This window comes from Charadrius vociferus, unplaced genomic scaffold (assembly GCF_000708025.1).
Source record: "Charadrius vociferus isolate BGI_N301 unplaced genomic scaffold, ASM70802v2 scaffold335, whole genome shotgun sequence".
NCBI lineage: Eukaryota > Metazoa > Chordata > Aves > Charadriiformes > Charadriidae > Charadrius > Charadrius vociferus.
The window spans coordinates 249,724-263,959 of NW_009648455.1; the positions used below are offsets into that span (position 1 = coordinate 249,724).

General features: G+C 38.2%; 1 protein-coding gene across 1 annotated transcript; it reads right to left on the reverse strand.

The window, feature by feature from the left end:
- Positions 1-721: 721 nt before the first annotated feature.
- Positions 722-13,702, reverse strand: FAM149B1 (family with sequence similarity 149, member B1). Its single transcript, XM_009885645.1, has 14 exons — positions 13,575-13,702; positions 12,882-13,011; positions 11,738-11,880; positions 10,984-11,103; positions 10,339-10,509; positions 8,461-8,648; positions 8,066-8,196; positions 7,432-7,485; positions 6,887-6,999; positions 6,073-6,279; positions 4,125-4,251; positions 3,669-3,794; positions 2,587-2,668; positions 722-795 (listed from the first exon to the last, which is right to left on the reverse strand). Exons 1-14 carry the CDS (start codon positions 13,700-13,702, stop codon positions 722-724), a joined length of 1,794 nt encoding a protein of 597 aa, XP_009883947.1.
- Positions 13,703-14,236: the final 534 nt, after the last annotated feature.

Below are 14,236 nucleotides of genomic sequence, written 5' to 3' on the forward strand. Positions count from 1 at the left end.
TCTCACCAGGAAGACAATGTACTTTCCTTGAATATTGTCTGGAACTATTTGTAGTAAGAGACTTCTTTTTGCCTCTTAGACCTTCTTCAGTCACTTGAAGAAGAGGTGTAAGTATATAACACAGGAAAAGTCAGTGGCATGCTACCCTTAAAACTGTCAGTTCTGTCCATCTGGTTTGCTACCTTATTTTTACTCAACTGTGTATCTGCTGTAGTTACTACAGGATTCATAACTTGCCTAAGTTGAGCAGTATCATGTGGAGTGCTTGCTTTTGATAGTATAGTATTGCTTTAAACATATAAATATAGCTTTAAAAATTTAAATTACTACTGCTACAGAAGGCCTGATCAATCTTTTGTAGAGCCAACGGAAAAATCAGCAGGTTCTGCAGTACATGCCTGTAACGACATGAACCAGACACAAGCCAGTAAAGGGAAAACAGCAATGACTGAGAGCGTTTGCTAGATTTTCTAGGAGCTAGGCTTTACTATCCACTGGAGTATAGTCACCCTTCCACTGGAGTATAACTTTTTCTACTGGTAGAAAATGGAATGTTTAAGTATACCCCTTCTAATCTTTGGCAGCTGCTTCTTAGATTTTTATAAAAATAAATATTCATAAGGAAGGGTGTCTGAAAACTCTCTGTAAACAACACTGACATTGCTGAGAATAAGATGTGGTTCAGGACTCTCAAGATGGACAGATACTTCTTCATGGCACGTCAGAACCCCTGTTTGCTTTTTGTGACTGATCCACTTCGATGGTGGGCTTTCACAGAACCATGCAGCTGAAGACCTAATAAACAGAGATCATGCACAACTTGAAAACTTCTGGAAGGTATTAAAACTAAGTATCAAGCACATCTCCTTTAGCTTAAAATTAAAATGCCCTCTTTTTTTTTTTTTTTTTGGCATTTTCTTCTAATACGTGACTATCAACTACATTATATGTAACTTAACTCAAGTTTGAGACGAGTGACTGGCCTTCCAAAAGAGGCAAAGTTTGTGCTTTCATGGTTGCTGCATTGCAGGGAACTACTGTATTCTTTGATATCTCATGAAGTATCCCTTACTCTGCTGCTATCAATTTTTTTTGGGGGGGGGTTGTTAATACAGCAGTCATAAAACTCATCTTGCATTTAAAGATACCGGGTTGCTTTTTTTTTGAGGGGAGCAGATATTTATTTCAGTAGGAAACACTCCTTTCTTGCTTAAAGTTACTTCAGTTTAGTGCCTTTGTTAAACTCAAATTGCCTCTTTAGTAGCAGTAGTAGGCCATTCCACTACTAAACAAGCAAAAGACCTCTCCTGATCACCCACATACTTGGTACCTTAACTTTTGCAGCTTCCGTTAACTTTTGCAGCTTCAACCCTGTCTTGTTAGTTTATTTTTATATGAGAAATTCTGACAACTCCATAAGGAATCCCCAAACACTGTGATGAAAGGAATCCGCTGTAACTTGTCTTGACAGACCTAGTTTTCAGAAAGTGCATCTAATCCCCTGCTCTATGCCACCTGCTCCAGGTGGAGGTGATAAGCATCAGTGCAAAGTCAACAGGGAGTGCTCAAGGTGAACTCGGGTGAGAGTTACGAAGACAGCATTCAGTAAAGCTCTTCCAGGACACAAAAGTTAAGTTTTGCTCTGCTATAATCTCTGAACAAACTCCCTTTCAACTGACTAGCCTAGCTCTTCGTGTGTGCCGTGAGGTGAAAAACCTGAATCTCTGAAGGTACAGTTGAAATAAGTAAAGTTCATTAGTCTGCCGTAACACTTGTGTACATACGTACAACTTAGTTTTGTGGCTTCCTACTACGAAAAAAGAGGCAACCCTGGTTGTGACTGTGTAGCTATTCTGAAGCATATATGAAGGCTATTTTCCAAGTGTGCTAACTGTAAACAATTTAAGGAGATGACTTTGCAGTGAAGGAAGGGAAACTGGAGGGAAGAGTATGCATCCCATTCACAACACAAATGCCTTCCTGCTGCCTTGATACTTTGATCAATTAAAAAGAAGTCATTTTAGATGAGAATCATTTTAGGTTATGCCAAGTAACTAAAAGTTCATTCATGTGTTACAAATAAACAGTACAATGATACTCTGATTTCAGAGGATGCAGGTGAATTGTACTGGTACAGTTACTGGCTTTAAAATATACTGAGTTGACCTAGTGCGATTCTAGTACAATCTCTTCCAGATACAGTGCAAATAAGTTTCTTTTGGATGTTACACAATTTCTTTCAGTTGTATAGCTTAGCAGCAGAAAAATCCTTGGCCAGAAAGTATTTGTTGCTAGTTCTGTTGAAATTGGCAAGTCCTGCTCTTAAATTGGATGTGAGAGGCATTGGGGCTGATTACAATAAGCTTCCTTAAAGGATTTAATATACTAGGTAGGAATAAAATAAACAGACAACCACACACCCAATTGTACTCTACATGCAAGTGTAAGACTTGTATAATGGAAAATTTAAAACACGAAATAGAACTTAGAAAAACCTCCTCAATGTAATTACCTATGTAGGAAATGCCTCCCTGTCCCAAAAGCTTACCTCTTGATCTTATTAAATTCTGTGACTGATAAGCATACCTGAACCTGACGATCCTTTGCTTGTCCAAGATTGGTTACTATAATCAATAACAGTGCAAGAACGGCGGTGCTGTGGATCTGGCTGAAAAGACAGTTCAAGTTACTTATGTTTGCATAAAAAACTTTAAACATCAACATGTAAATGGAACTACAAACTACTTAAACATATGTATTTCCCAATTTATAAGATGTTGTAAAGGTCTGACTAGAGCTTTTACAAGATTAAGAAGATTTAAATCAACTTTAGGAGTGGAAAATATACTTTTATAACACTCTTAGAATGATCACTGGGCCAGTTAAAGGCATTCTCACCACTCTGGGAAACTGTTGTTTCCAAATAGATGTTAAAAAGTTTGTACACTCCTAACTGCTCAAGGATCTTGAAATTAAACACAGAAACCAAACCAGCAGCTACTTAAAAGCTATTGTTGAAGTTAACAGCTTTTAAAGCTTAGATAAAAATTCTTTGTTAGCTAGGACAAGATATATCAGTAGAGTAGGTGTTTCAGTAAATTAAACCAAGAGCATTTGGTACTGAAACAGACTGGACATTAATAGCACAGCCACCTTGTGCAAGAAAGCAATGAAGACTATCCTATCCTTGCCTTTCTGAATATAGCTGTAGGAATGACTTCCTATTGTCTATGCAAAACTTTAAAGCATCCTCTCCTACCCCACAGTTCTTCTTAAGTCTTCACAGAAGACCAGCTCACCAGTGCAGATAACAGACTGACTGTTACATCTAAGGTAAGGCTTGGCTTTTTCCACAAGCATGTCAAACTTGTATTTTTCAAGAAAATTTTAGTACCAGCAGCTGCATATAGGTGTAGTCAGGAGCTGGCTGTGAGGGCTCTAGCGCAATAGCTATCCACGAACAAGTGACTTGCCCTGTTTGTTTCAGAAGTGCCAAGCAATGATGTTTCTGTTAACCTGTGAGTATCTAATCAAGTGGCAAGCTTGATGAACTCCCTGGCATTGATCACCTGTGATATTTGGTTCTCAAGTAATGTTTACCTATGTTAATTGTCAAAGCTCACTATTCAGTAACTAAGGGTGATCTAGTATAATTTGCCATACTTTACCAAGAATGTGCTGGCTCTGTTAGGCTTGGAGAAATGATCAGGTAACAAAAGCCGCTCCTGTAGCTGCTGGTGGGTATCTTCTTGTGTTGTTACACTGTGAGCTCGACTTGAGTTCCCTCGAGATTTCTGCATTGCAGAATAATATAGTTACAACTTCTTCTTATTGTAGCAGTACATTTAAAATAATTAGCCTAGGAATTAAAGATGATTTTCCAAGTCAATCATTCTACACCTAGTTATGGGGAGGAAAAACTACTAGCATTAATTGGAATTAAAGCATTTAATTCTGGGTGATAGTGTTAGTCAAAATTGCTGTGGCATTTTTTGTACATCTGTTTCAGTTGCTGTCACTTAGAAGATAACAAATAAACTGGAACTCTTGGGTTTGGTAATTGATCAGCAGTGATTACAATTTTAGACTACTCAATAATAAAATTAAATGATTGTGCGTATTACCGTTTGCCTCTGGGAGCCTCCAGTGCTCACGTGCTCTGCCACAGTGGTGGTACTGATAGGTGGTAGGAGGTTATTTCGGCTTAGTGGCAGTGGGGAGGGTGAGGTCAGCTGCTCATGTGCAGTCAGACTGAAATGCACCGATAAGAACAGAAAAAACATACAGTTTATATGTTTGGCATTGCGTAAACATAAAATATTGTCAGTTTGTTTGGCATTATGTAGACAATGTTAAAACCAAGGGTTGCAAAATTTTGCTGTAAGATCCTGCTGTTAGGGCTGACTATTGGAGACTATATTTAAAAGAGGACTTCTACAGCAGGTGAAGTTTTCAGAATGTTTACTATTAAGCACATAGGCAAAGTAAGTCTGAGAATGAATGCCCCAGCAGAAATCCTGGTAATGGATGTATATAAAAGCTAGTTGGTGGTTAAAATGCACCTCTCATCCAGTGCATTTTGAAGGAGTGTGCTGTGCAGCTGGTATTGCAGAATAAAGGTGTGCGTACATAAAGCATGAGCGGTTCTTCATGAGCAGTTGCCATACAATGGTAGAATCTTGTTTGCCCATTCCCAGGCATGGCATTGTTTTCTGCTCTTTGTTCATATCCTTGAGGATGAACTACTGCTTACTGCTAAATTCAGCCTAGCAATTGAAGATAAACAATGAGCCTAGAAAATAGCAGCGGGCCATCTTTTAAGCAGAGAACATAAAAAGCTACATAATGCCAATGCATATTGCAGCTCTTTCACTTGATTACAAGTGTCATATAAAACATCGGGGGGTAAAACAAGGCTTCTACCTTCTCCATATTTTGTTTGAGTATTTGAAGGAACGAGGTGCAAGAAGCTTTTAGAAGCCTTCTAAAGGGAGCTAAACCAATTTAATCGCACAAAATACAAAATGAATTAAGCTTAGTCACAGGAGGCATGTAAGTATTCTATTTTCTAGATATAGCCTTTTCATATGAAAGCCTTTTTCACTAGAGGTGTCTGTATATTATTGTATGACTGAGAAGCGCTAGAAATGATCAAGAGGCCTTAGCTCTATACGTGTTTTGACTAAAGGAAGGATGTTCTGTAAGAATACATTAGAAAAGCTTCAAACCGTAATCACCATTTTAAAGAGGACCTTCCTAGTGCTGTCTACGTACATTTAAACATATATGCTAATATAATAAAGGGGAGACGTTAACAATTGTTAAATTGATTGAAGCCTGAGGAAAGGGAACAGAAGCATAAAATATTGGGAGAATGTAGAAACATCAGTTGCAAAGAGACAAGGAACAAATCTCTAAATAGTACATGACAAAAATAACAGGCTGGAGGAGTTTACCTATGAACTGCAAAACTAAAAGGAAATTACATCAAATTTACAAAACGTGGAATACAGTATTTTAAACCCTGCATTGTTTCCTAATACCCTGTACTCCCTGTAGATGACTAAACTCAATCACATCATTATGCCAAACAAAACTAAGATATTCTAAACATGATTGGAGGTTCACTGAGGTCAGTAAGAGCCCTTTGGTTATCTTCAGTTAGATTGGTAACAGGTTATCTAAGATGGACACCTTCTTTATAGCCCAGTCTGGGCTAGCGTAGCAACAGGCAGCTGATAACCAAAAACTGTGGACTTCCAAGTTCATCTTGAAAACAGGCTATAGAAAAAGAAAGCTGATGTCAAGAAAGAGATGGTGGTATTTGCTTTGCTTGTACGGGACAGGCTGAGAGCTATAGTTCATGTTCAAAACTGCCTAAATATGTGCCTTGTAGCATAGTAAACATAAACTTCAGCAACTGAGCTTCCTCAGGGGAAACTGTGCTTTAATGGGCGATTAATTTCTTTAATCAAATAATTCCTATTCCTTCTATTCAACTGAATGCTTTTTGTATAAGCTGGGTTCTCTAAATATGGTAACTTGCAGTGAGAAACTGGTTTTGAAACGTACAGTCGAGTTCCCCTGAAGACATCGTCCACAGACCCTGGGGTCCCAGTACGAGAGTGGCTTGTGTTGATGGGATGCAGGGTACGTGGTGGTGGGTTTCGCCTTCTTGTGGAACGTGACAAGGATGATGTACTGAGCTCTAGAGCACGATTTGGCCACACTCTGGAAGAGAGGATGGAGCTGGAGCCTGGCCGTTTGTCATCCAGGTCCCTAACAAAAGAATCACAAAAAAGATATGATCAACATGACCGATAACTACCTGTTACCAAAGTACTCATCTACAGGAGTCTCTTTTTTTCCTTTTTACGTAACTATATAAAGTAATTTACAGCTAAATTAGAAAAGGAGAGGGGATGGAAAAGAAGAGAGAAGCGTATCTTTATTTTTTTTCCTTAACTATGAACTTTCTGATTGAAGATCCCAGTAAAAAAGTCACAGAACAGATTAAAAAAAAACCCCACACACTGTAAACTGTTTTCACACACATCCATAGTTCAGATCTAACACAAGTCCACTTCTTGGATGTGAGCAAATCAGTTCCTCTATCCCATTCTGAGCTTCATCTCTTTTCAGGATGTCAGTTAGTGCCAACAGTAATGCCACGGCTGTTCACTAAGTGGTAAACCAGCAGCAAGAAAACAGAAAACCTGTACTAGAGGCATACTGTTTCATAGAGGATAAACACATAGACAAACAAGCAGGAAAATAATTGAGAATGGCTTTCTCCAGTGTAGAAAATCATCTCACAACGTTTTGGATTGAATCCCTCTCACTGTGAGAGTGCTCTACTTTTCAACTGATGGTCTATAGTTCTTACAGTGTTTTCTCCATTACAGGCAGATTCCTTTGCTGTAACTGGATCCCATGTATCACCATCAAGCCATTTAGATTACGTTGAGAGCTGCTACTTGACCCTTGAGAGACATTTACCTGAAAGTTTAAAAAATAAGTAAATTACTGTTTGGCAGAGACATACACACGGTTACGTATTTTGTCGTAGTAAATAGTTTCGGAGGAAAGAAATCAATTTCTTCCATGACATCCAGATAGATACTCAGTTATATCATTTCCCCCTGTAAGACAGGCATCTTAGCATTCCATTTTCCTTGCAAATGGTAGTGCGTAGAAAATGTATCCCACCCCAACTGAGCTTCTCATTTGCATGACAGGATCTTCCACCAATGGCTATAATCAGAAGCTTTATGAAACTAATTTTCAGTGTGTGTTGACATTTTATGTTAAGAACAGAACTGCAAACTCCTTTCCTGGAATACAGACTGATCTGGAAAACCATCAAATTCCACCCACCATAATGACAGCAAATGGAAAATACCAGAGCTTTAATCTCTCCAGCATACATACTTGAGGTGTTTTTCTCCTCTTTTTGTTTTTGCGGCCACATCTGGGTTTTGGGCACTACGCATACAGTACAGGAAACATGAGGAAGAGGCAGGGTGTAGAAATAAAGGAGAAAGAAATAAAAAGAAGTAAGAAGGAACTGAATTAAAATGGAGTTAAACAGGTAACACTTTGATGCTCACTACTCTAGGAGCAGATCATCTAAAGCAGATTATATAGTCAAATTCAGTGTCTGAGAAAAAAACCCACCATTTTACAACTGCACTGAGATTTGTCCTCTGTTGCCTGATGAAATAACTATAGATAAGCTAGTGAGAACGTGATCTCACACACGCAATGCTCGATCTCACAATTTAGTTCAAACATCATTAAAACGTAGAACTACATCATTAATGAACAGTCACCACATGGTTGTCCAATACGTGTATAAAATACTAAGTTTTGAAGAGAAAAGTAGGACTTAAAACTTGCAACTGAGGAATAACAGAACTTAAGTGTTGGAAAGGACAGTCAGCATTCATACAAAATCCAAACTAGTTATGCATCTAAACAGTCCCCAGATGTACTCGAATCTGTTTGCTTAGGTAGCGCTGTATTGATTCGTACCTACACGAACCAGCTGGCTAAAAATACTTACCAGATTTGATGTCACTGAGGGCATTTTAGCTTGTGGCACACGAGGTAACGACACTGGCAGAGGATCAAACTGCAAAGGGCTTTCGGCATCTGCTCTGATTGTTTCTACTGTTATGATATTTTTCTCATCATCTATGCAAAGCAACAAAGAATTCCTGTCAATACAGACTATTGGCGGTGCTAGTTGTGGACAGTACTACAAATCCAACTTTTTAAAGGAGAGTCCTCTTAGATGGTAAGCTCTATTAAATCTTTTGAAAGCATGCCTCGTACTGTTAGCCAAGTAAACCCCCCCCGAAGAGATTATTCCCAAATACATCTCATTCTCATTGCATCCTTGCAAAATTAAGTAACTGAAATCCCCTTGTGAATCTTCAGTTTAACTGTGATCGTTACCAGAGGCTGACCCTTCCCAGTGTCTGCAGATTAATTCTTCCATGCAGCCCAGGACTTCACCCCACACATCATCAAACACAAACGTGAGCACAGAATCCTTCATGCAGGAATACGGAGAGACAGGAGGAAACCCCAGTTTCCGTCTACTGGAGGACAGTCCTATTTTCCTCTCGTGCAACTCCTCCTCCCTGTAAAAATGTAAGCATTACCTGTAACATAAATACATTTTCTTTGTCTCCTATATTTTTTTTGCATTTATTTAATATCATTAAAACATCAGCTAAGGCTGCATTTCTGTTCTATTTTCTCTTAAACTGAAATAGGTCAAGGCAGCTGGCCAAATAGCTTGAAGGACACTACTTCAGGAGAAGATTTGTATTTAGCACACAATATTATTTTCTGATAGCTGATAGTTTAATAAACAGCAATATCAGATAACAGTCTATTAGTGAAAGAATCAAGCTTCTGTACAATGGGCACCTGAACTTTTATTTTTTCCAGAATCTACCACTGACCTAAATGAGAGGTGACTGAGACAATCACCTTATTACTGCACGCCTTGGTTTCCCCATACAGAATGATTATAAATGATAGTTCATGAATAATAATTTACAAAGGAGATCAAAGTTCCATTTAAAAATAAATATTAATAGCTACAGTGATATTTGTTCATCACATTGTTAAGCTCCATATCTAACGTCACTACAGAATTCTGAAGGTGAGAGTGGAACGTTACTACTCATGGCTGTTTAATGCCACTCTTGGCCTGCTGCTCTAACAGCCAGGAGGTGTTCAGGGCAAGGGCTTAATTCAGTTTTAGACAATTAGACATAATCAATGAGAGGGGAGAGAAACCATCATTAACAGCAGCAAGTGGTCTTTGCTGCAGACTCTTCTGCAATGCAAGAGGTATTCTGAGGTGTTTTAAAAAAAAAAAAAAGTTTAGGTTCATCTGCCAAAAGAAACTTTATAGAAGGGAGAAAATAATACTGATGCAAGCACATTTATTATGCTTTCATACGTACTTCCTGAATTAGTACTTACCATCAAAAGCTACAAACCTTGTGGGGGAGGGGAGAAAAATCTATAACACTTCTAGTATTATTTTACAGAGACAGATGTATTGTTTGGTTCAGCAATGTCTCTCTGGCCTGGTCAAAGCAAGTCACCTACCAATTTGAATCTCATGGTCCATGCAGCTAAGTGGCTTTATTCATTAAAGCCAATTAAGTAGTTAGGAACTGACAGTACCATCCAGAGCCCTTACCCAGGCCATATGTTCATATTGTTGGGTTGAATAAAGGGGCAAAAAGAATCTCCTTTATGCCACCCTTAATCCTTTCTTCTTAGGATAAAAATAGTGGTAATTATTTCTAGGCAAGCATCAAATCCACTCTAATTCCTAAATTACCATTGAAAATCTGCAAAGGTACAATTCCACCCAAAATGCTAGTACAAAACCAAAGCAGCACACTGCTACTGCATAACAACCAACAATGAATTTGACTTAGTATAAAAAAATAAATGGCATTTTAAAAAGTTTTAATAACTGTGCCAATACATAGCAGGCTCTTCATTATGTGGAATGAACTATTTAAACCAGGCATGAAAAAGGCTAGTATGAAAAGATGCGGGTAAAAAAAAATAAATCAGAAAAATAATTTAGCAAACTAAATTGTTTTAGGAAATGGACTGGGAGAATTCCCAGTGCCCTTGCAACCTCAGGCCTTAGGAAGTTCTTAAGAGGAAAGATACGAAAAAAAATTAATTCATCAAATACTTTATCAACTAACATCAAAACCAATTTTATATATATATATTAACAGCAGAAATTCCAGGACACTGGTACTAGTTGCTGTCTTAATATCCAATACTTACACATCTCTGCGGTCAAATGCTAAATATTCCTCCATTATGCCTTCAGAGACAATTACTCCATCTTCACCTTCTTCGCTCTCTGGAGAGCACAAGGTTGGAGACTTGGAACGGTCAGCCTTTTTGTGAATGGGAGTAACAGAAAGAGGTACCTTCTTGCCAAAAACACTAAATCTGAACAGGTGACCGTTTTCAGAAAGCAGAAATGAAAGTAAGTTGTTATTTCACTTCAAATAGCAGCATTTGGTGCATTCTAAAACATTAAATAATAAAAGTAGTACTAATGTAGTGCTTTGTATTTTTTAACTTCTACACAAATTTAATAGATGATTAACAATAAAACCAGCTACAATACATACATATTCTTAAAAAGTCAGCAGCAGCAAAGGTATTTCTATTTACTGACCCGTATATTGACATTAGCAACAAACACAGCTACATAGTCTTGCTATTTGGAATGTACTGCTTTTAGTTAAAAAGAAAAGTGTGCTGTGTGCTTTTAGATAAAAAGAAAGTGTGATGCATCCAAATCTCAGCCTAACAGAAAGGAGTTAGGCTTCACATTTTAAGAAGCCCGTCACTGCGGTCCACTGAGAACAAAATTACCTTCCCGCCTTGGTACAGTCTGAGTTAACCACTGGTACTTACTCATTAGAATCTTTTTCTCGTGGTGAACTTACATCTGAGGACCGTAAACTGCCAGAAGGTGAACTTGAATACCATCCGTACCCTTCATCTGTGGGCATCACTATCTGCTTCCCCACAACCCTGCCGTGGCAAAAGCAAAGGACAAATAAATCAGAAAATGTTGAAAGTTAAGATTATTGAAGTGTATAAGAACACACAGCAGCAAATCCTAAACATTTTACAGGGAAGCTATGTGGTTTTCTTGGTGATAGTTTAATGTGGTTTCCGGTGTTTTCCCTAATACGGATTGCCTCAAGTCAGGTAAATACATTAAGAAAATTTTGCTTGTTTTTTTTATGCTCTGCTAATTGTCAGACTTTTGAATTTGACTATTCCAGTACATGTAATGAAGATTTAAAATTTAAGTTTTCAGATAGCCTTAAGGACTGCTGAGCTAGGGTAGGAGGATTTTGAAATTATTTTAAGCACCTGGCTTTTAGCTCTACCAGACACCTTTCCTAAGAGAATTTTGCTATGTTAAAGCCAATTCAGTTGCAAATAGCAATAATCCTCTGGCAAGGAACCAAATGAGAGATAGCAGAACATTTATTAATGACAATGGCAGGCAGACTACCAGAGTGACCTTTTTATCTCTATCTACTATATAATTGCATAAAACCACCCTGCTACTAACGTTGTTTTAAAAGCAACTGTTTCCATCCCTGCCCTTTTATAACTCTGTGATGGCCCTAGCATGAATCTATTAGTAAAATACCTGAGATGAGGAAAGTTGGCTGTCCACTGGTGGCATTCTTCCCGCAGTCCCTCAACATGCACATTTTCTTTCTGCTCATAGAGAAGCTCATCGATTTGTCTGAACATTTGCTCAACTTGTTGTGTGGCAGCTTTATCAAATTCCTAGACAGGAAAATTATTCAATAAATACCCAGTGAATAGCATTCGGTGGGGTTTTTTTTTAATTGATTTTTTTTTATAATTGAAAAAAAAAACTATTTGTTTGAAGCTTAGTGGGACTGATTTAACCAGTTCCAATTTCTTTTGCATAGAAAGACATTAACTTTAAATCATTTCCACGCCAGAGATGATGCAGATTGCTGTTAGGACTAATGGTAGCTACATAAAAAGCTCACGTTGACACAACAGAAAAACTATTAAAACATTTTGAAATATCTGTATTATGACATTAAGTTAAAGACAGTAATTTACATAGAAGAAATCAGAGCAGGAAGGACAAAATTCAGCGACATTTTAATGAAATGGAAAATTTGTTGCTTGCAATGTCCACAGATAACAGCAAAACAAAAAGCAATGCAGACCGGCGTGAAGCACTGTGGAAGTGAAGGATGTTTAGGACCTTTGTTACATGTCATCGTGTAGCTAGAAAATGGGGTCAGTTCTTGGGTAATTTAAATCTAAACAGTTCCATCTCACCTCAGAGAAAGCAATAGCACACTTTCTTTTGGTAGATGGAGAGTAAAACAAATATTTCTAAATGAAAATAGCCTTTTAGGGGCTTACTATATTTTGAGAAACATGCAAGTATGCAGGAGTTTGATAAACTCACAACAAGTGTCTGAAAGTCAGCCACTTGTGTTTGGGATTCCACAACAACAGCGTTTATTATGCTGTAGAGATACACTTACGCATTCAATGATTTGCATTTCCAAAGTTTTAGGCGGAAGTGCAGAATATTAACTGAATAACCTGAGCCTAATATGTTTTGATCTGAGAGAAAGGAAAGATGGGGAACAGATAAAGATGTTCTTTCTATAACCACTATCGTGATTTATTGACAGATCCAATCCTCATTCTTATCCTGAAATGTGTTTGCAATGATATTTCAGATGTCCTTCTACTCGCTGTGCTACATCTGGCTTGGATGGTTACGTTCTACTCACATCATAGCCCCAAGAGAAGACCGAGCTGTCTTCGGTGGAGGCATCGGCGTAACTCTCACTAGGAGACCATGAATTCCTATCATCAACTGGAGTAACAGAAGGGTAATCCGATTCCTTCACTTCAGACTCCCTGAAATGCACATGTTAAGAAAGAAAAAAAAATAAACCCAATGATACACAATGACAAAAAGAGCAGGTAGGTAAACTTTTCTTTCTGTACAAAAAAGCATAAATACATCAGAAGAGGTCTTAGCACTGATAACATTTTCACAGGGTAAATATTTACTTCACAGGCATTTCAGCAGTACAAAAGTAATTATAACAACTGTAACTCCTAATAATCTCAACGATATAGGAAGTCTAGAGGTCAAGCAAAACAAACACAGATTTACCACAAATTATCTTAGTTAAGCCACAGACTATTTCTAGTCCCAGTTCTACACCACTCAGGAATTATTTTTATCTTTTCTCCTCTTGTTTCTGCCATAAAATTAGATGACACAGGCTATTTGGAAGCTGGGAACCGAACACGGCTAAGCACTTTTTATTATTTCCAAAAGAGGAAGGACATGTTTTGCAGCACTACAGATCGGAGGTAAAGCCGAACCCTATGGACTCAAAGTAAAGGTAACTCAAACACCTGGTTTTGCCATTCTCTCCAGAAAAAGAATCGTTTTATGTTTCAACCGGTACCTTGAGTTCTCACGGTGGCTTTCAGCCGTGGGAGTGGTTGGGCACACCTCAGCCCGTGGTTCCGGCAGTGGATGATGCCGCAAGGCATGTTTTGGAAGTCCTTGTCTAAAACAAGAAGTAGAACTCATCATTACTTATAAAAATAAACATCTACAGAGTTCCCGAGCTTTACATGGTGCGGGGTGGTGGTTTCTGCTTTTCAAGGAATGCACTGATTTGCATAGCAGAGCTCATTTATTATTATCAGAAGGGTAATTGTTGTTGCCAAAGGTGTAGAATTAAGGTATCAAACCTAACGCTAGGCTAAACACGAGGTTAAAGGTCTTTGCTTACAAATCAGCGTCTTCCTTTAAATTTAAAATGTTGTGTTGTGAACTGGGCTACAGCTCTCTAAAAGCAGATATAACATCATTGTCCCTGTAAGAGACTTAGAATCAAACAGAACAACAGCAGCCGCCAAACCAAGCAGTGGCAAGTGAGGAGAAATAGCTTTTGCTAGTTTTTTGGGTTTTTTTTTCTTTTTTTTCCCAAAGTTTAGGTGTCTAGGGAAGAGGGACAAGAAAAATCAGAGTAGCTGGAGACAGAGGCATCAATGTAGGAACCCAGAGCAGCGACCTACCAAAACTGATGTGTTTGTTTAAGCCTCTCGCCCCTCCCCCCCC